The sequence below is a fragment of the Hemitrygon akajei genome, chromosome 14 (assembly GCF_048418815.1).
Source record: "Hemitrygon akajei chromosome 14, sHemAka1.3, whole genome shotgun sequence".
Lineage (NCBI taxonomy): Eukaryota > Metazoa > Chordata > Chondrichthyes > Myliobatiformes > Dasyatidae > Hemitrygon > Hemitrygon akajei.
Window position 1 is genome coordinate 40,410,363 of NC_133137.1, and position 20,982 is coordinate 40,431,344.

Sequence of the window (20,982 nt, forward strand, 5' to 3'; positions counted from 1 at the left end):
AGTATTTTTGTAGTATTCAGCAATGTCCTTTGCCTTCTTGTTGACTGTGCCTCACTCCTCTCCGAGTTGGAAGGCTCCAGGTCAAATCTAATTTCTGAGCCCTGAATGCAAGTCTAGGCTGCATTGGGCATTATTACTGATGCTATGATGCCAGAGTTACCCTATTTTAGATGAAATTGTCTAGGTGGATGACAGAGGCTCCAAGATACCACATAAAGAAGGGCAGGAGGCGGAGTCATCTGAGGTAGTCTGGTATCTCTCAGAACAAACAGTTATCCAGTTGGTGTTTGTAGGAAGTTTCTGTTTACAAAATGGTTATTAGTTAGAAACACGATCATACATTATGAGCTAAGAAGCACAATGGGACTTTCTGAAAGAGATGTCAAGGTGCTATATAAATGCAAGTTTTAATTTCCTGTTCTGGTTCCAGTCTTTGAAACTGTGAAGGTTTCTTTGCTGTTATCATCTTTTATTTATGATCTTGTTATCTTGAACACTACTGCAAATTTTGTGGAAGGTCCACTTGCCTTACTACTTGCAAAGAGTGGATGTTTGATTTTGAAATTCAACCTTTTGTTTGTATACTGTGTCTTTGTACACAATTCAATCTATCCATTCCCATACTTAACTCCACAGCCCAGTGTTTTTTCTAAACTTCATTTATCCATTTTCCTGTTGATAGGTGCAGTTGAATGTTCATTCAGCCTTTGCTTCTTACTGTCTGATCAATATTTATCTTCTTGCCTCTTTGGAGTACTTCATCTGTCACTTCCAACTGTGTCCCTGCATCTTGAATTATCCACAGGCCTTTCTGTATCCCCGATATAAACCATCTAGATTCTACAACCTCTATCAAATCTCCTCCCAACCATCTGTAAGTCTAGTTTCACAACTGGGATCTGTCATCACTGGAACCACAACTTCCCTTGTATGGACAACACAAAGTACACTGCAGATGTTGTGGTCAAATCAACATGTACTAACAAGCTGGATGAACTCAGCAGGTTGGGCAGCATCTGTTGAAATGAGCAGCCAACGTTTTGGGTCGAGACCCTTCATCAGGACTGAAGAAGGAGGGGGCTGGGGCCCTATAAAGAAGGTTGGGGGGAGGGGGAAGGTGCCAGGTGAAAAACCAATCAGAGGAAAGATCAAGGGGTGGGGGAGGGGAAGCCGGGAGGGGATAGGCCAGAGAGGTGAAGAAGGAATGTAAGGGGAAAGCACTATGGGTAATAGAAGAAGGCAGAATCATGAGAGAGGTGATATGACCATATCCATTTAACCATATAACAATTACAGCACGGAAACATTATTACTATTACTGTCACGTGGCACAGGCAGTAATCCCGAGATTACTACCTTAGTGGTCCTTCTTCTCAACTGCCTTCCTAACTCCCTATATTCTCCTTTCAGGACCTCTTCCCTTTTCCTACCTATGTCATTGGTACCTATATGTACCACGACCTCTGGCTCCGCACCCTCCCACTTCAGGATATCTTGGACGTGATCAGAAACATCCCGAACTCTGGCACCAGGGAGGCAAACTACCATCCGAGTCTCCTGATCGCGTCCACAGAATCACCTATCTGACCCCCTAACTATCGAGTCCCCTATTACTGCTGTCTTCCTCTTCCTTTCCCTACCCTTCTGAGCTACAGGGCCGGATTCTGTGCCGGAGGCATGGCCACTGTTGCTTCCCCCAGGTAGGCTGTTCCGCCCCAACAGTACTCAAACAGAAGTACTTATTGTCAAGGGGTACAGCCACTGGGGTACTCTCTAGTACCTGACTCTTCCCTTTCCCCCTCCTAATCGTTACCCACCTGTCTGCCTCCCGTGGCCCCAGTGTGACCACCAGCCTGTAACTCCTCTCTATCACCTCCTCACTCTCCCTGACCAGACGAAGGTCATCGAGCTGCAGCTCCAGTTCCCTAACACAGTCCCTTAGGAGCTGCAGCTCGGCGCACCTGGCGCAGATGTGGACGTCCGGGAGGCTAGGAGACTCTAGGACCTCCCACATCCGACACCGAGAACAACAAGCTGCCCTCACACTCATACTTCCCCTTTCCTCAAATAACAGGAAAAACTGAAACCTAAACCTACCTTGCCTCGCCCGCTTCTGCCTAAGCTCTTTGAGCCCAAGCCCTTTAGCCTTCACACTGCTCCCGGCTCACTCCACTGCCTGCAAAGGACGCTGCCCACTGTATCAGGCTGTGTCCTTTTTAAATCTTCCCCACTTCACAGCCCGCCGTCACACGCCTGCGCAGTCCCACCTCTCTTAAATAAGAAAAATTCAAGATGGCTCCCACCGCACTCCCGTTCTGATCCTCCGACTTCCTTCTCCAAACAAATAGGCAGCTGGAAGAGGAGGCAGAGTGAAAGTGGGGGGGGAAGGGAGAGGGAATTACCAGAAGCTGGAGAATTCGATGTTCATACCAAGGGGCTGGAGACTACCCAGAAAGTATATGAGGTGTTGCTCCTCCAACCTGAGTTTGGCCTCATCATGGCAGTAGAGGAGGCCATCTATGAACATATCCGAATGGGAATGTGAAGCAGAGTTGAAGTGGGTGGCAACCCGGAGATCCTGTCTGTTGTTGTGGACGGAGCGGAGGTGCTCGACAAAGCGATCCCCCAATCTGCGTCGGGTCTCGCCGATGTAGAGGAGGCCGCACTGGGAGCACTGGATGCAATAGATGACCCCAAAAGTGAAGTGTTGCCTCACCTGGAAGGACTGTTTGAGGCCCTGAATGGTGGTAAGAGAGGAGGTGTAGGAACAGGTGTAGCACTTAAACTTGCAGGGATAAGTACCAGGAGATCTGTGGGGAGGGACGTGTGGACCAGGCAGTCGCGGAGGGAATGACCCCTGCAAAAAGCAGAGAGGGGTAGAGAGGGAAAGATGTGCTGAGTGGTGGGGTCCTGTTGAAGCTGACGGAAATTGCGGGGGATAATATGCTGGATCCGGAGGCTGGTGGGGTGGTAGGTGAGGACAAGGGAAACACGGTCCCTGTTGCGGTGATGGGAGGATGGGGTGAGGGCCGAAGTGCGGGAAATGGAGGAGATGCCGATGAGGGCATCATTGATGATGGCAGAAGGGAAACCACTATTCTTAAAGAAAGAGGACATTTGAGATGTCCTGGAGCAGAAGCGGCGGAGACGGAGGAACTGGGATTACTTTTGGCGGGTGGGAAGAGGTATAATCAAGGTAGTTATGGGAGTCAGTGGGTTTATAGAAGATGTCAGTGGGCAGTCTGTCTCCAGAGATGGAGACCGAGAGATTGAGAAAGGGAAGAGAAGTGTCCGAGATGGACCCAGGTCAATTTGAGGGCTGGGTGAAAGTTAGAGGCAAAGTCGATGAAATTGACAAGCTCAGTATGGGTGCAGGAAGCAGCACCAATGTAGTCGTCAATGTAGTGAAGGAAAAGTTGGAGAGCAGTACCAGTATAGATTTGGAGCATAGGTTGTTCCACATAACCCACGAAGAGGCAGGCATAGCGGGGGCCCATGCGAGTGCCAATAGCTACACCCTTAGTTTGAAGAAAGTGGGAAGAGCCGAAAGAGAAGTTATTAAGTGTGAGTACCAGTTCCACCAACCGGAGGAGGGTGCTGATGTTGGGGAACTGGTGAGGTCTATTGTCAAGAAAGTAGCAGAGGGCTTTGAGGCCTTCTTGATGGGGGATTGAAGTGTATAAGGATTGGACATCCATGGTGAAAATGAAGCGGTTGGAACCGGGGAACTGGAAGTTATTGAAGAGGTGGAGGGCATGGGATGTATCCCGGATGTAGGTGGGGAGGGACTGAACTATGGGTGACAAAATGGAGTCCAGGTAGGCAGGTACAAGTTTGGTGGGGCAGGAGCAGGCCGAAACTATAGGCCTACCAGGACAGTCAGGCTTGTGGACCTTGGGGAGGAGGTAAAACCGAGCAGTGCGGGGTGTGGGAATTATGAGTTTTTTGGCTGAGGATGGAAGGTCTCCAGAGTTGATAAGGGCAGTGATGGTACGGGAGACAATGGTTTGATGTTTTTGGGTGGGGTCCTGTTCCAGGGGTAAGTAAGAGGAGGTGTCAGAGAGCTGCCCTTTGGCCTCAGTGAGGTAGAGGTCCATCCACCAGACTACTACGGCACCACCTTTGTCTGCGGGTTTGACGGTGAGGTTAAGATTAGTGTGGAGAGAGTGGAGGGCAGTGCGTTCAGAGGGATTGAAGTTGGACCAGGAGGGAGGGGTGGTGAAGTTGAGACGGTTGATGTCTCGGAGACAGTTGGAGATGAAAAGATCGAGTGCAGGTAGGAGGCCCAGTGGGGGTGTCCAGGAGGAGGAGGAGGGTTGAAGATGGGAGAAGGGGTCATCAATAGGGGGAGGGGAATCCTTGTTAAAGTAGTAGGCTCGGAGACATAGGCGAGGGAAGAAGAGTTCAGCGTCATGTCAGCCACGGAACTCACTGAGGTGTGGACGGAGGGGACAAAAGTGAGGCCCTTGCTCAGCACAGAACACTCTGCCTCAGAGAGGGGAAGGTCAGAGGGGATGGTGAAGACATGGCAAGGGTTGGGGCTGGGGTCAGAGGAGGGTAAAGAGTGGGAGGTCTCAGGAGGGAGAGGGTGGTTGGGATTTTCAGGGTGAGCGGGCTGAGGATGAGGGATCAGAGGAATGGAGGGGGATGGGGGTGGAGGGAAGGTTGGGAGTCACGGGGAATATAGGGCGTAGTAGAGGAATAAGACGAGCGTTAGGACCCAGCGGTCCTGGTCTGGAGAGGGTCAGGATCTCGGTCCCAGCTGGATCTGGAGCTGAGGGTGTCGGAGCCTGTGGTCTGCAGGGCACCAGAACTGAGGTCCAAGTCAGAAGCGAGTGAGTCCATGGCGCGTCGGGGACTGATGCCCATGTCCGGGAGGCCGTGGTTCCAGTCGGGGTTAGAGTCAGAGGCGGATGGGTCTTCGGCCTGCTGAAGGCCTGAGAAGTCGAAGTCCGAGGGGTCGGGGTTCGGACTGGAAGCGGTCATCGTGGGCTGCAGGCAGTCGAGCTTGTGATCCCTCTTGGACATGAGGAGGGAGAAGAAACGGCAGTTGGAGGCGTGAATCCGGTGGAGAATGAAGTGTAGGAGAAGTCCATGGCAGACAGTGGAGAGCGAGGCCCGCAGTGGTGGCAGAGAGAGAGACAGTTGTCCGTAGGTATCTCCGCATGGTGGTGGGTGTGGCTTGGAGAATCCGATGGGAGCAGCGAAGGGAGCAACGGTCAATAAAATGGAGGTACTAGGGATCATCGCTGGGCCCAAACTGGGAGGCCTGGAACCGGAGCTGGAATCCCTGCGGTACGAGATGGTGGCGGAGACACGTTCCCAAAAACGAGATGTGACTGTGGTACCATGTCTGGGTCAGGACATGATCAAAGAGTCAAAGAGAGGCGGAGATCACAGAGGGTGAGCAGTGAGAAAGGGTCTCACTGAAGTCCCATCGAAGAGAAGATTTAGACTTCTTCAGGGTAGGCATAACTCAAAGAGACTTTGCAGCAGAGTAATGAATAGTAAACACAAAGTACACTGCAGATGCTGTGGTCAAAACAACACGTACAAACAAGCTGGATGAACTCAGCAGGTCGGGCAGCATCCATTGAAATGAGCAGTCAATGTTTCAGGCCGAGACCCTTCATCAGGACTGAAGAAGGAGGAGGCGGGGGCCCTATAAAGAAGGTGGGGGGAGGGTGGAAGCCAATCAGAGGAAAGATCAAGGGGTGGGGGAGGGGAAGAAGGAAGGAGATAGGCAGGAGAGGTGAAGAAGGAATGTAAGGGGAAAGCACTATGGGTATTTGTTGTTGTTCGTCCTTCGGAGTCGAAGACGACCATGACTTCTGTCAGGTGGAGGGTTTGTGACTGTGGGTCCGGAGGTGACTGGTGAGGCCAATCCGGGCCCTGACAGCTCACCCACATGTGGGACACATGAGAGTAGGTGCTGCAGTGGAAGTGAAGGTAGCTCGAGCCTTGCGCGTGGCACGTCTGCTGCATACACTCCTTTAGTGGTCCTGCTCCACCAGGTTGGGCGGTCCAGAGCAAGCGATTCCCAGCTACTGGGATTGATGTTGAGGTCTTTGAGGGACACTTTGAGGCAGTCTTTGAAACGTTTCTTCTGCCCTCCAACTGAGCGCTTGCCCTGGCTCAGCTCTCCATACAGCAGCTGTTTTGGTAGTTGACTGTCAGACATCTAGACTGTCAGACTATGGGTAGTAGTAGAAGGCAGAATCATGAGAGAGGTGATAGACAGCTGGAAGAGGAGACAGAGTGAAAGTGGGATGGGGGAAGGGAGAGGGAGGGAATTACTGGAAGTTGGAGGAACCTGTCTAACTTCTCGCTGCCTCCGTAAATCAATCAGCGTAATCAAAGACCCCACCCACCCTGGAAATTCTCTTTTTGCCTCTCTTCCATTGGGCGGACTATACAAACGCTTGAAAGCATGTACTACCAGGCTCAAGGTCAGCTTCCACCTCACTGTTATAAAACTATTAAATAGTTCTCTAATATGATAAGTTGGACTCTTGACCTCGCAATCTACCTCTTTATAACCTTGCACCATATCTTTCACCTGCACTGCACTTTCTCTGCAGCTGTTACACTTTATTCTATGAGCAAACACGAGGAAATCTGCAGATGCTGGAAATTCAAGCAACACACACAAAATGCTGGTGGAACACAGCAGGCCAGGCAGCATCTATAGGGAGAAGCGCTGTCGACATTTCGGGCCGAGACCCTTCGTCAGGACTAACTGAAAGGAAAGATAGTAAGAGATTTGAAAGTAGTGGGGGGAGGGGGAAATGCAAAATGATAGGAGAAGACCGGATGGGGTGGGATGAAGCTAAGAGCTGGGAAGGTGATTGGCGAAAGTGATACAGAGCTGGAGAAGGGAAAGGATCATGGGACGGGAGGCCTCAGGAGAAAGAGGAGGGGGGAAGCACCAGAGGGAGATGGAGAACAGGCAAACAACTAAATATGTCAGGGATGGGGTAAGAAGGGGAGGAGGGGCATTAACGGAAGTTAGAGAAGTCAATGTTCATGCCATCAGGTTGGAGGCTACCCAGCCGGTATATAAGGTGTTGTTCCTCCAACTTGAGTCTGGATTCATTTTGACAATAGAGGAGGCCATGGATAGACATATTTCATTTTGACGATAGAGGAGGCCATGGATAGCCATATTTCATTTTGACAATATTTTATTCTATGCTTTTTTTTCATCTTGTTCTACCTCAATGCCCTGTGTAATGATCTGATTTGTATGAACAGTTTGCAAGAAACCTTTTTGCTGTATCTTGGTACACGTGACAATAGTAACTAATTCCAATTCCAAATCATTGTAGTATATCTTATTTCTCCTTGTCTAGGGCCTTTACTTCCTTCATAATACATGCACTAACAATCTGGATAGGAATGTAGGAGGTATGATTAGTAACTTTGCAGATAACACGAAAATTGGTGGTATTGTTGACAAAGGGAGGAGGATAATTGAGCTTATTATCAAATAGAGTTACTGTCACATGCCCAACTACAGTGAGGTACAGGTACAATGAAAAACTTGCTTGTAGCAGCATCACAGGCACATAGGTACAGCCCACACTCGGAATGTAAATTAAGTACAGTACAAGTTATACATAAATTCTGCAGGACAATGAGGACAAGATAGTTGTACACTACAGGAAGATATCGATCAGTTGTAGGAATGGCTCGAACAACAGCAGATTTAATTTAATCCTGATAAGTGCAAGGTGATGTGCTTTGGGAGGACCAGTAAAGGCAGGACATGTACAATGAATGGTTGGACTCAAAGGAGTACTGAAACACAGGGACTGAGGTGTACAAATATGAAGATATCTGAAGGTGGCAACATGGGTAGGTGAGGTGGTGAAGAAACCATTTGGATTGTTGTCCTCATTAGCTGAGGCACAAAACTTAAAAGCAGGAAATTTAAGAGGAAATACAGTGATATAATGGTATCACAGTGCCAGTAGTCAGTAATTGGGATCCAACTCCTGCTGCGGTCTGCAAGGAGTTTGCGTATTCTCCCCATGATTGTGGATGCCTTGGTCTCCTCCCACTTTCCAAAGACGTACTGGTTAGGGTTCGAAAGTGAATAGGCATGTTATGTTGGTGTGGGAAGCATGATGACAGTTGTGTGCTGCCCAACATATATTCAGATTGTAAACATAAAGTACACTGCAGATGCTGCGGTCAAAGCAACATGTACTACAAGGACGAAGGGTCTCGGCCCGAAACATTGACTGTTCGTTTCCACGGATGCTGTCCGACCTGCTGAGTTCCTCCAGCTTGTTGTACGTGTACATTCAGATTGTGTTGGTCCTTAATGCAAATGATGCATTTCACTGCATGTTTCAATATACATGTGACAAATCTTTAATGGTACTACTTTATAAAACGTTGGTTAGGCCACAACTGGAAGTGTGTGCAGTTATTGTACTGGAGAGCATTAAGAGGAGATGTTGCCTGGGATGCAATGTTTCATTGATGAGGAGAGCCTGGATTTATTTTCCTTCGAGCAGAAGATGTTGAGAGGGGAATCTGATAAAAACTTCTAAAGAGAGAGTAGCATCGATAGAGCAGAACATTTCCCCATGGCAGAGGTGTCTAAAGTAAAGGCAATTTATTATCAAGATACATCTATATCACCACGTACTACCCTGAGTTCATTTTCTTGGAGGCATTCACAGTAGAACACAAAATTAATAAACTATAAAGAAAGACTGACAAACAAGCTATGTGCAAAAGAAGACAATCTGTTCAAATGCAAAAATAAATAAATAAATAATGCTGAGAACATCAGTTGTAGAGTCCTTGAAAGTGAGTCCATAGTTTGTGGAATCAGTTCAGAGTTGAGGTGAGTGAAGTTATCCACACTGGTTCAGGAGACTGATATAAACTAGAGGGCACAGGTTTAGGGTAAGGGGTAAGATTTGAGGAAAATCTTTTTCATGCAGAGGGGTGCTTGGAGCCTTGACTGCACTATCTGAGTGGCATTCTCAAATTGAAAACACACAAGGATGAACATTTGAATCACCCAAGGTAGAGGAGTCTAGAGACCAAATGGAGTCAGTGTGGTATTAGGCGAAGGGTTTGTTTCCAAGTTCTATGACTATTTGATTCTATAAGAACTGGATACAATAGTCTGGCTGTTTATTTCTCCTCTAATACCTCCTGACCTGATGAGCTCCTCCAACATTTTGTGTGCGTTGCTCAGGATTTCCAACATCTGCACAATCCTTGCTTGTTCAGCATAACCTTTCAGAATTGTACTTTAATGTTTCTATATTTATGAAGCCCATGATCTTATTTAATTTAGTCAACACTCACTCAAGCTACTGTGCCACCTCTAGAGATTCACCCACACACAGACTCAGATCCGTGATTCCACAGTGCATTGAGGATTATAGCACTTAGTCAATGTAACACAGACCCTCACGATAAACTTCCTTTGGCGTTGATCTCCCCATTTCACCACCAAACAGAGGTATGCAAAATTGTGAGGGGTTTAGATGGGATAACTACAAGCAGGGTTTTCCCACCGAAATTGCGTGAGACTACAACTAGAGGTCATGGGTTAAGGGCAAAGGGTGAGATATTTAAAGGGAACATGAAAGGCAAGTTCTTCAACCAGAGGGGCGGGGTGTGAGTGTGGAATGAACCATCAGTGGAAATGTGAATGCGTGTTCAATTGAAACACTTGAGAGAAGTTTGAATAGGAGGGGAGGGAGGACTGTGATCCAGGTGCAGGTTGATGGGACTAGGCAGAATAAAAGTTCAGCACTGACTAGATGGGTTGAAGGGCCAGTTTTGTTGTAGTGCTATGTAGATTCTATGACCCACCTGCCAACATCTATTCCATGGTAAAGCAGTTTATCATTTTATTTCTTTCATTGGATTTGTAAATTATCATAAAATGCAAGATAGCATTTTACAAACCAGTTTATCATTTTAAGCATATGTTGCCATGACGGAGTATCTCTCCTCCAGCGATATAATGTAGTGACTTTATCAAGAAAAGGTGCAATGCACATGAGAGTTAAAGTCAGAATCACGCAGAGAGACAGCAGAGAAACAGGCTCTTCAGCCAATCAAGTCTGTACTGGCTATCAACTGTTACCTGATTCCTACATTAATCCCATTTTTCATTCTCACCTACATCTCATTGACTCTTTCCATCTTCTACCACTCGTCTGCAATAGCCAATTAACCTACCAAATAGCATGTCTGTGGAATTCGGGGAAAAAACCAGACCACACATGAGGAAATTCACAGAGTCACAAGGAGATTGTGTAAACTCCACACGGACAGCACCCGAGGTCAGGACTGGAGCTGTGAGGCAGCGAATTTGCTCTCTGAGCCACTCTTGTTGCCACGGAGAGACAGATTGATTGTTTTCTGTTACCTGAGTCGTGTGTAATTGGTCTTTATCAAAACTCAGTTGCAGGTGGCAGAGAGTAGGATTGAGTTCATGGAAAACTCGATGGTGGAACGTGGAATTGTAAGCCGGCAGGAAGCTACCATCTGTGATCTTGAGAACAAGCTCGAGTTCCAGAGGACACAGCTGAAGAGATTTGAGGTGAATAATGTCATTTATTGAAGTTCCTTTCTCTTAAATTATTCACTTCTCGCTGTCAGAGTTTTTGAATCATCACATCAACATAGGAATCACCTCAGAATCCTGTCTGTTTAGAAGGAGACACAAGAAAGATAACAAACGTCCATGATAAAAAACATGATTTGAATTCTAATTCTGATTCTGAATTAGCAAAGACCACACCCACCCAGATGGTCTCACTTCTCCACTGTCCATCCGACAGAATACCCACCTAGAGAGAATTCCTTCACCCTGTCCCATTGGACAGAATACCCACCCGGACAGTCTCTCTTCACTCCTTTCCCATCAGACAGAATACACACCTGGACAGTCTCTCTTCACTCCATTCCCATCAGACAGAATACCCACCCGGACAGTCTCTCTTCAACCCGTCCTATCGACAGAATACCCACCCGGACAGAATCTCTTCACCCCGTCCTATCGGACAGAATACCCGCCCGGACAGAATCTCTTCACCCCGTCCTATCGGACAGAATACCCACCCGGACAGAATCTCTTCACCCCGTCCTATCGGACAGAATACCCGCCCGGACAGTCTCTCTTCTCCACTGTCCATCGGACAGAATACCCACCTGGACCGTCTCTCTTCTACCCTCTCCCATCAGACAGAATACCCACCCGGACAGTCTCTCTTCAACCCTCTCCCATCAGACAGAATAGACACACAGACAGTCTCACTTCAACCCATCCCATCAGACAGAATACCCAGCCCGACAGTCTCTCTTCACCCTGTCCATCAGACGGAATACCCACCCAGACAGTCTCACTTCATCCCATCCCATCGGACAGAATACTCACCTGGACAGTCTCTCTTCACCACTTTCCCATCAGACAGAAACCCACCCGGACAGTCTCTCTTCACCCTGTCCATCAGAAAGAATACCCACCCAGACAGTCTCTCTTCACCCCATCCCATCAGACAGAATACCCACCCGGACAGTCTCTCTTCACCCCATCCCATCAGACAGAATACCCACCCGGACAGTCTCTCTTCACCCCTCTCCCATCAAACAGAATACCCACCCGGACAGTCTCTCTTCAACCCGTCCTATCGACAGAATACCCACCCAGACAGAATCTCTTCACCCCGTCCTATCGGACAGAATACCCGCCCGGACAGAATCTCTTCACCCCGTCCTATCGGACAGAATACCCACCCGGACAGAATCTCTTCACCCCGTCCTATCGGACAGAATACCCGCCCGGACAGTCTCTCTTCTCCACTGTCCATCGGACAGAATATCCACCTGGACAGTCTCTCTTCACCCCTTTCCCATTAGACAGAATACCCACCCGGACAGTCTCTCTTCACCCCGTCCTATCGGACAGAATACCCGCCCGGACAGTCTCTCTTCTCCACTGTCCATCGGACAGAATACCCACCTGGACCGTCTCTCTTCTACCCTCTCCCATCAGACAGAATACCCACCCGGACAGTCTCTCTTCAACCCTCTCCCATCAGACAGAATAGACACACAGACAGTCTCAATTCAACCCATCCCATCAGACAGAATACCCAGCCCGACAGTCTCTCTTCACCCTGTCCATCAGACGGAATACCCACCCAGACAGTCTCACTTCATCCCATCCCATCGGACAGAATACTCACCTGGACAGTCTCTCTTCACCCCTTTCCCATCAGACAGAAACCCACCCGGACAGTCTCTCTTCACCCTGTCCATCAGAAAGAATACCCACCCAGACAGTCTCTCTTCACCCCATCCCATCAGACAGAATACCCACCCGGACAGTCTCTCTTCACCCCTTTCCCATTAGACAGAATACCCACCCGGACAGTCTCTCTTCACACCATCCCATCAGACAGAATACCCGCTCGGTCAGTCTCAATTCTCCACAGTCCATCAGACAGAATACCCACCCGGACAGTCTCTCTTCACCCCATCCCATCAGACAGAATACCCACCCGGACAGTAGCTCTTCACCCCATCCCATCAGACAGAATACCCACCCGGACAGTCTCTCTTCACCCCATCCCATCAGACAGAATACCCACCCAGACAGTCTCTCTTCACCCCATCCCATCAGACAGAATTCCCAGCCCGACAGTCTCTCTTCACCCTGTCCATCAGATGGAATACCCACCCAGACAGTCTCTCTTCATCCCATTCCATCGGCAGAATACTCACCTGGACAGTCTCTCTTCACCCCTTTCCCTTCGGACAGAATATCCACCCGGACAGTCTCTCTACACCGCTTTCCCATCAGACAGAATACCCACCCAGACTGTCTCTCTTCACCCCTTCCCATCGGACAGAATACCCACCCAGACTGTCTCTCTTCATCCCTCTCCCATCAGACAGAATATCCACCCCGACAGTTTCTCTTCACCCCTGTCCATCGGACAGAATACCCACCCGGACAGTCTATCTTCACCCCTCTCCCATCAAACAGAATAACCACCCGGACAGTCTCTCTTCACCCTATCCATCAGACAGAATACCACCTGGTCAGTCTCTCTTCACCCCTTTCCCATTAGACAGAATACCCACCCGGACAGTCTCTCTTCACCCCGTCCCATCGGACAGAATACCCGCTCGGTCAGTCTCAATTTTCCACAGTCCATCAGACAGAATACCCACCCGGACAGTCTCTCTTCACCCCGTCCTATCAGACCGAATACACACCCAGACAGTCTCTCTTCACCCCTCTCCCATCAAACAGAATACCCACCCGGACAGTCTCTCTTCAACCCGTCCTATCGACAGAATACCCACCCAGACAGAATCTCTTCACCCCGTCCTATCGGACAGAATACCCGCCCGGACAGAATCTCTTCACCCCGTCCTATCGGACAGAATACCCACCCGGACAGAATCTCTTCACCCCGTCCTATCGGACAGAATACCCGCCCGGACAGTCTCTCTTCTCCACTGTCCATCGGACAGAATATCCACCTGGACAGTCTCTCTTCACCCCTTTCCCATTAGACAGAATACCCACCCGGACAGTCTCTCTTCACCCCGTCCTATCGGACAGAATACCCGCCCGGACAGTCTCTCTTCTCCACTGTCCATCGGACAGAATACCCACCTGGACCGTCTCTCTTCTACCCTCTCCCATCAGACAGAATACCCACCCGGACAGTCTCTCTTCAACCCTCTCCCATCAGACAGAATAGACACACAGACAGTCTCAATTCAACCCATCCCATCAGACAGAATACCCAGCCCGACAGTCTCTCTTCACCCTGTCCATCAGACGGAATACCCACCCAGACAGTCTCACTTCATCCCATCCCATCGGACAGAATACTCACCTGGACAGTCTCTCTTCACCCCTTTCCCATCAGACAGAAACCCACCCGGACAGTCTCTCTTCACCCTGTCCATCAGAAAGAATACCCACCCAGACAGTCTCTCTTCACCCCATCCCATCAGACAGAATACCCACCCGGACAGTCTCTCTTCACCCCTTTCCCATTAGACAGAATACCCACCCGGACAGTCTCTCTTCACACCATCCCATCAGACAGAATACCCGCTCGGTCAGTCTCAATTCTCCACAGTCCATCAGACAGAATACCCACCCGGACAGTCTCTCTTCACCCCATCCCATCAGACAGAATACCCACCCGGACAGTAGCTCTTCACCCCATCCCATCAGACAGAATACCCACCCGGACAGTCTCTCTTCACCCCATCCCATCAGACAGAATACCCACCCAGACAGTCTCTCTTCACCCCATCCCATCAGACAGAATTCCCAGCCCGACAGTCTCTCTTCACCCTGTCCATCAGATGGAATACCCACCCAGACAGTCTCTCTTCATCCCATTCCATCGGCAGAATACTCACCTGGACAGTCTCTCTTCACCCCTTTCCCTTCGGACAGAATATCCACCCGGACAGTCTCTCTACACCGCTTTCCCATCAGACAGAATACCCACCCAGACTGTCTCTCTTCACCCCTTCCCATCGGACAGAATACCCACCCAGACTGTCTCTCTTCATCCCTCTCCCATCAGACAGAATATCCACCCCGACAGTTTCTCTTCACCCCTGTCCATCGGACAGAATACCCACCCGGACAGTCTATCTTCACCCCTCTCCCATCAAACAGAATAACCACCCGGACAGTCTCTCTTCACCCTATCCATCAGACAGAATACCACCTGGTCAGTCTCTCTTCACCCCTTTCCCATTAGACAGAATACCCACCCGGACAGTCTCTCTTCACCCCGTCCCATCGGACAGAATACCCGCTCGGTCAGTCTCAATTTTCCACAGTCCATCAGACAGAATACCCACCCGGACAGTCTCTCTTCACCCCGTCCTATCAGACCGAATACACACCCAGACAGTCTCTCTTCACCCCGTCCTATCGGACAGAATACACGCCCGGACAGTCTCTCTTATCCACTGTCCATCAGACAGAATACCCACCGGGACAGTCTCCCTTCACCCCATCCCATCGGACAGAATACCCACCTGGACAGTCTCTCTTCACCACTCTCCCATCAGACAGAATACCCACCCGGACAGTCTATCTTCACCCCTCTCCCATCAAACAGAATAACCACCCGGACAGTCTCTCTTCACCCTGTCCTATCGGACTGAATACCCACCCAGACCGTCTCTCTTCACCCCATCCCATCGGACAGAATATCCACCCGGACCGTCTCTCTTCACCCTATCCCATCGGACAGAATACCCACCCGGACTGTCTCTCTTCACCCCTTTCCCATCAGACAGAATACCCACCCGGACAGAATCTCTTCACCCCGTCCTATCGGACAGAATACCCGCCCGGACAGTCTCTCTTCTCCACTGTCCATCGGACAGAATACCCACCTGGACCGTCTCTCTTCTACCCTCTCCCATCAGACAGAATACCCACCCGGACAGTCTCTCTTCAACCCTCTCCCATCAGACAGAATAGACACACAGACAGTCTCACTTCAACCCATCCCATCAGACAGAATACCCAGCCCGACAGTCTCTCTTCACCCTGTCCATCAGACGGAATACCCACCCAGACAGTCTCACTTCATCCCATCCCATCGGACAGAATACTCACCTGGACAGTCTCTCTTCACCACTTTCCCATCAGACAGAAACCCACCCGGACAGTCTCTCTTCACCCTGTCCATCAGAAAGAATACCCACCCAGACAGTCTCTCTTCACCCCATCCCATCAGACAGAATACCCACCCGGACAGTCTCTCTTCACCCCATCCCATCAGACAGAATACCCACCCGGACAGTCTCTCTTCACCCCTCTCCCATCAAACAGAATACCCACCCGGACAGTCTCTCTTCAACCCGTCCTATCGACAGAATACCCACCCAGACAGAATCTCTTCACCCCGTCCTATCGGACAGAATACCCGCCCGGACAGAATCTCTTCACCCCGTCCTATCGGACAGAATACCCACCCGGACAGAATCTCTTCACCCCGTCCTATCGGACAGAATACCCGCCCGGACAGTCTCTCTTCTCCACTGTCCATCGGACAGAATATCCACCTGGACAGTCTCTCTTCACCCCTTTCCCATTAGACAGAATACCCACCCGGACAGTCTCTCTTCACCCCGTCCTATCGGACAGAATACCCGCCCGGACAGTCTCTCTTCTCCACTGTCCATCGGACAGAATACCCACCTGGACCGTCTCTCTTCTACCCTCTCCCATCAGACAGAATACCCACCCGGACAGTCTCTCTTCAACCCTCTCCCATCAGACAGAATAGACACACAGACAGTCTCAATTCAACCCATCCCATCAGACAGAATACCCAGCCCGACAGTCTCTCTTCACCCTGTCCATCAGACGGAATACCCACCCAGACAGTCTCACTTCATCCCATCCCATCGGACAGAAACCCACCCGGACAGTCTCTCTTCACCCTGTCCATCAGAAAGAATACCCACCCAGACAGTCTCTCTTCACCCCATCCCATCAGACAGAATACCCACCCGGACAGTCTCTCTTCACCCCTTTCCCATTAGACAGAATACCCACCCGGACAGTCTCTCTTCACACCATCCCATCAGACAGAATACCCGCTCGGTCAGTCTCAATTCTCCACAGTCCATCAGACAGAATACCCACCCGGACAGTCTCTCTTCACCCCATCCCATCAGACAGAATACCCACCCGGACAGTAGCTCTTCACCCCATCCCATCAGACAGAATACCCACCCGGACAGTCTCTCTTCACCCCATCCCATCAGACAGAATACCCACCCAGACAGTCTCTCTTCACCCCATCCCATCAGACAGAATTCCCAGCCCGACAGTCTCTCTTCACCCTGTCCATCAGATGGAATACCCACCCAGACAGTCTCTCTTCATCCCATTCCATCGGCAGAATACTCACCTGGACAGTCTCTCTTCACCCCTTTCCCTTCGGACAGAATATCCACCCGGACAGTCTCTCTACACCGCTTTCCCATCAGACAGAATACCCACCCAGACTGTCTCTCTTCACCCCTTCCCATCGGACAGAATACCCACCCAGACTGTCTCTCTTCATCCCTCTCCCATCAGACAGAATATCCACCCCGACAGTTTCTTTTAACCCCTGTCCATCGGACAGAATACCCACCCGGACAGTCTATCTTCACCCCTCTCCCATCAAACAGAATAACCACCCGGACAGTCTCTCTTCACCCTATCCATCAGACAGAATACCACCTGGTCAGTCTCTCTTCACCCCTTTCCCATTAGACAGAATACCCACCCGGACAGTCTCTCTTCACCCCGTCCCATCGGACAGAATACCCGCTCGGTCAGTCTCAATTTTCCACAGTCCATCAGACAGAATACCCACCCGGACAGTCTCTCTTCACCCCGTCCTATCAGACCGAATACACACCCAGACAGTCTCTCTTCACCCCGTCCTATCGGACAGAATACACGCCCGGACAGTCTCTCTTATCCACTGTCCATCAGACAGAATACCCACCGGGACAGTCTCCCTTCACCCCATCCCATCGGACAGAATACCCACCTGGACAGTCTCTCTTCACCACTCTCCCATCAGACAGAATACCCACCCGGACAGTCTATCTTCACCCCTCTCCCATCAAACAGAATAACCACCCGGACAGTCTCTCTTCACCCTGTCCTATCGGACTGAATACCCACCCAGACCGTCTCTCTTCACCCCATCCCATCGGACAGAATATCCACCCGGACCGTCTCTCTTCACCCTATCCCATCGGACAGAATACCCACCCGGACTGTCTCTCTTCACCCCTTTCCCATCAGACAGAAACCCACCCGGACAGTCTCTCTTCACCCTGTCCATCAGAAAGAATACCCACCCAGACAGTCTCTCTTCACCCCATCCCATCAGACAGAATACCCACCCGGACAGTCTCTCTTCACCCCATCCCATCAGACAGAATACCCACCCGGACAGTCTCTCTTCACCCCTCTCCCATCAAACAGAATACCCACCCGGACAGTCTCTCTTCAACCCGTCCTATCGACAGAATACCCACCCAGACAGAATCTCTTCACCCCGTCCTATCGGACAGAATACCCGCCCGGACAGAATCTCTTCACCCCGTCCTATCGGACAGAATACCCACCCGGACAGAATCTCTTCACCCCGTCCTATCGGACAGAATACCCGCCCGGACAGTCTCTCTTCTCCACTGTCCATCGGACAGAATACCCACCTGGACCGTCTCTCTTCTACCCTCTCCCATCAGACAGAATACCCACCCGGACAGTCTCTCTTCTACCCTCTCCCATCAGACAGAATACCCACCCGGACAGTCTCTCTTCAACCCTCTCCCATCAGACAGAATAGACACACAGACAGTCTCACTTCAACCCATCCCATCAGACAGAATACCCAGCCCGACAGTCTCTCTTCACCCTGTCCATCAGACGGAATACCCACCCAGACAGTCTCACTTCATCCCATCCCATCGGACAGAATACTCACCTGGACAGTCTCTCTTCACCCCTTTCCCATCAGACAGAAACCCACCCGGACAGTCTCTCTTCACCCTGTCCATCAGAAAGAATACCCACCCAGACAGTCTCTCTTCACCACATCCCATCAGACAGAATACCCACCCGGACAGTCTCTCTTCACCCCATCCCATCAGACAGAATACCCACCCGGACAGTCTCTCTTCACCCCTCTCCCATCAAACAGAATACCCACCCGGACAGTCTCTCTTCACCCCGTCCCATCGGACAGAATACCCACCCGGACAGTCTCTCTTCACACCATCCCATCAGACAGAATACTCACGTGGACAGTCTCTCTTCACCCCTCTCCAATCAGACAGAATAACCACCCGGACAGTCTCTCTTCACCCTATCCATCAGACAGAATACCACCTGGACAGTCTCTCTTCACCCCTTTCCCATTAGACAGAATACCCACCCGGACAGTCTCTCTTCACCCCGTCCATTCGGACAGAATACCCGCTCGGTCAGTCTCAATTCTCCACAGTCCATCAGACAGAATACCCACCCGGACAGTCTCTCTTCACCCCTTTCCCATCAGACAGAAACCCACCCGGACAGTCTCTCTTCACCCTGTCCATCAGAAAGAATACCCACCCAGACAGTCTCTCTTCACCCCATCCCATCAGACAGAATACCCACCCGGACAGTCTCTCTTCACCCCTTTCCCATTAGACAGAATACCCACCCGGACAGTCTCTCTTCACACCATCCCATCAGACAGAATACCCGCTCGGTCAGTCTCAATTCTCCACAGTCCATCAGACAGAATACCCACCCGGACAGTCTCTCTTCACCCCATCCCATCAGACAGAATACCCACCCGGACAGTAGCTCTTCACCCCATCCCATCAGACAGAATACCCACCCGGACAGTCTCTCTTCACCCCATCCCATCAGACAGAATACCCACCCAGACAGTCTCTCTTCACCCCATCCCATCAGACAGAATTCCCAGCCCGACAGTCTCTCTTCACCCTGTCCATCAGATGGAATACCCACCCAGACAGTCTCTCTTCATCCCATTCCATCGGCAGAATACTCACCTGGACAGTCTCTCTTCACCCCTTTCCCTTCGGACAGAATATCCACCCGGACAGTCTCTCTACACCGCTTTCCCATCAGACAGAATACCCACCCAGACTGTCTCTCTTCACCCCTTCCCATCGGACAGAATACCCACCCAGACTGTCTCTCTTCATCCCTCTCCCATCAGACAGAATATCCACCCCGACAGTTTCTCTTCACCCCTGTCCATCGGACAGAATACCCACCCGGACAGTCTATCTTCACCCCTCTCCCATCAAACAGAATAACCACCCGGACAGTCTCTCTTCACCCTATCCATCAGACAGAATACCACCTGGTCAGTCTCTCTTCACCCCTTTCCCATTAGACAGAATACCCACCCGGACAGTCTCTCTTCACCCCGTCCCATCGGACAGAATACCCGCTCGGTCAGTCTCAATTTTCCACAGTCCATCAGACAGAATACCCACCCGGACAGTCTCTCTTCACCCCGTCCTATCAGACCGAATACACACCCAGACAGTCTCTCTTCACCCCGTCCTATCGGACAGAATACACGCCCGGACAGTCTCTCTTATCCACTGTCCATCAGACAGAATACCCACCGGGACAGTCTCCCTTCACCCCATCCCATCGGACAGAATACCCACCTGGACAGTCTCTCTTCACCACTCTCCCATCAGACAGAATACCCACCCGGACAGTCTCTCTTCACCCCTTTCCCATTAGACAGAATACCCACCCGGACAGTCTCTCTTCACCCCGTCCCATCGGACAGAATACCCGCTCGGTCAGTCTCAATTTTCCACAGTCCATCAGACAGAATACCCACCCGGACAGTCTCTCTTCACCCCGTCCTATCAGACCGAATACACACCCAGACAGTCTCTCTTCACCCCGTCCTATCGGACAGAATACACGCCCGGACAGTCTCTCTTATCCACTGTCCATCAGACAGAATACCCACCGGGACAGTCTCCCTTCACCCCATCCCATCGGACAGAATACTCACCCGGACAGTCTCTCTTCACCCCATCCCATCAGACAGAATACCCACCCGGACAGTCTCTCTTCACCCCATCCCATCAGACAGAATACCCACCCCAACAGTCTCTCTTCACCCCGTCCCATCAGACAGAATACCCACCTGGACAGTCTCTCTTCACCACTCTCCCATCAGACAGAATACCCACCCGGACAGTCTATCTTCACCCCTCTCCCATCAAACAGAATAACCACCCGGACAGTCTCTCTTCACCCTGTCCTATCGGACTGAATACCCACCCAGACCGTCTCTCTTCACCCCATCCCATCGGACAGAATATCCACCCGGACCGTCTCTCTTCACCCTATCCCATCGGACAGAATACCCACCCGGA

General features: G+C 50.6%; 1 protein-coding gene across 6 annotated transcripts in view; it reads left to right on the forward strand.

Annotated features, from left to right (window-relative positions):
* Window positions 1-20,982, forward strand: part of LOC140738519 (unconventional myosin-XVIIIb-like) — a 680,390-nt gene that overhangs the window by 571,736 nt on the left and 87,672 nt on the right. For all 6 annotated transcript variants that reach the window (XM_073065895.1, XM_073065893.1, XM_073065892.1 and 3 more), the window contains one exon: window positions 10,445-10,582. In XM_073065895.1, coding sequence (XP_072921996.1) covers window positions 10,445-10,582 — 138 coding nt within the window. The remainder of the gene's footprint in view (window positions 1-10,444; window positions 10,583-20,982) is intronic.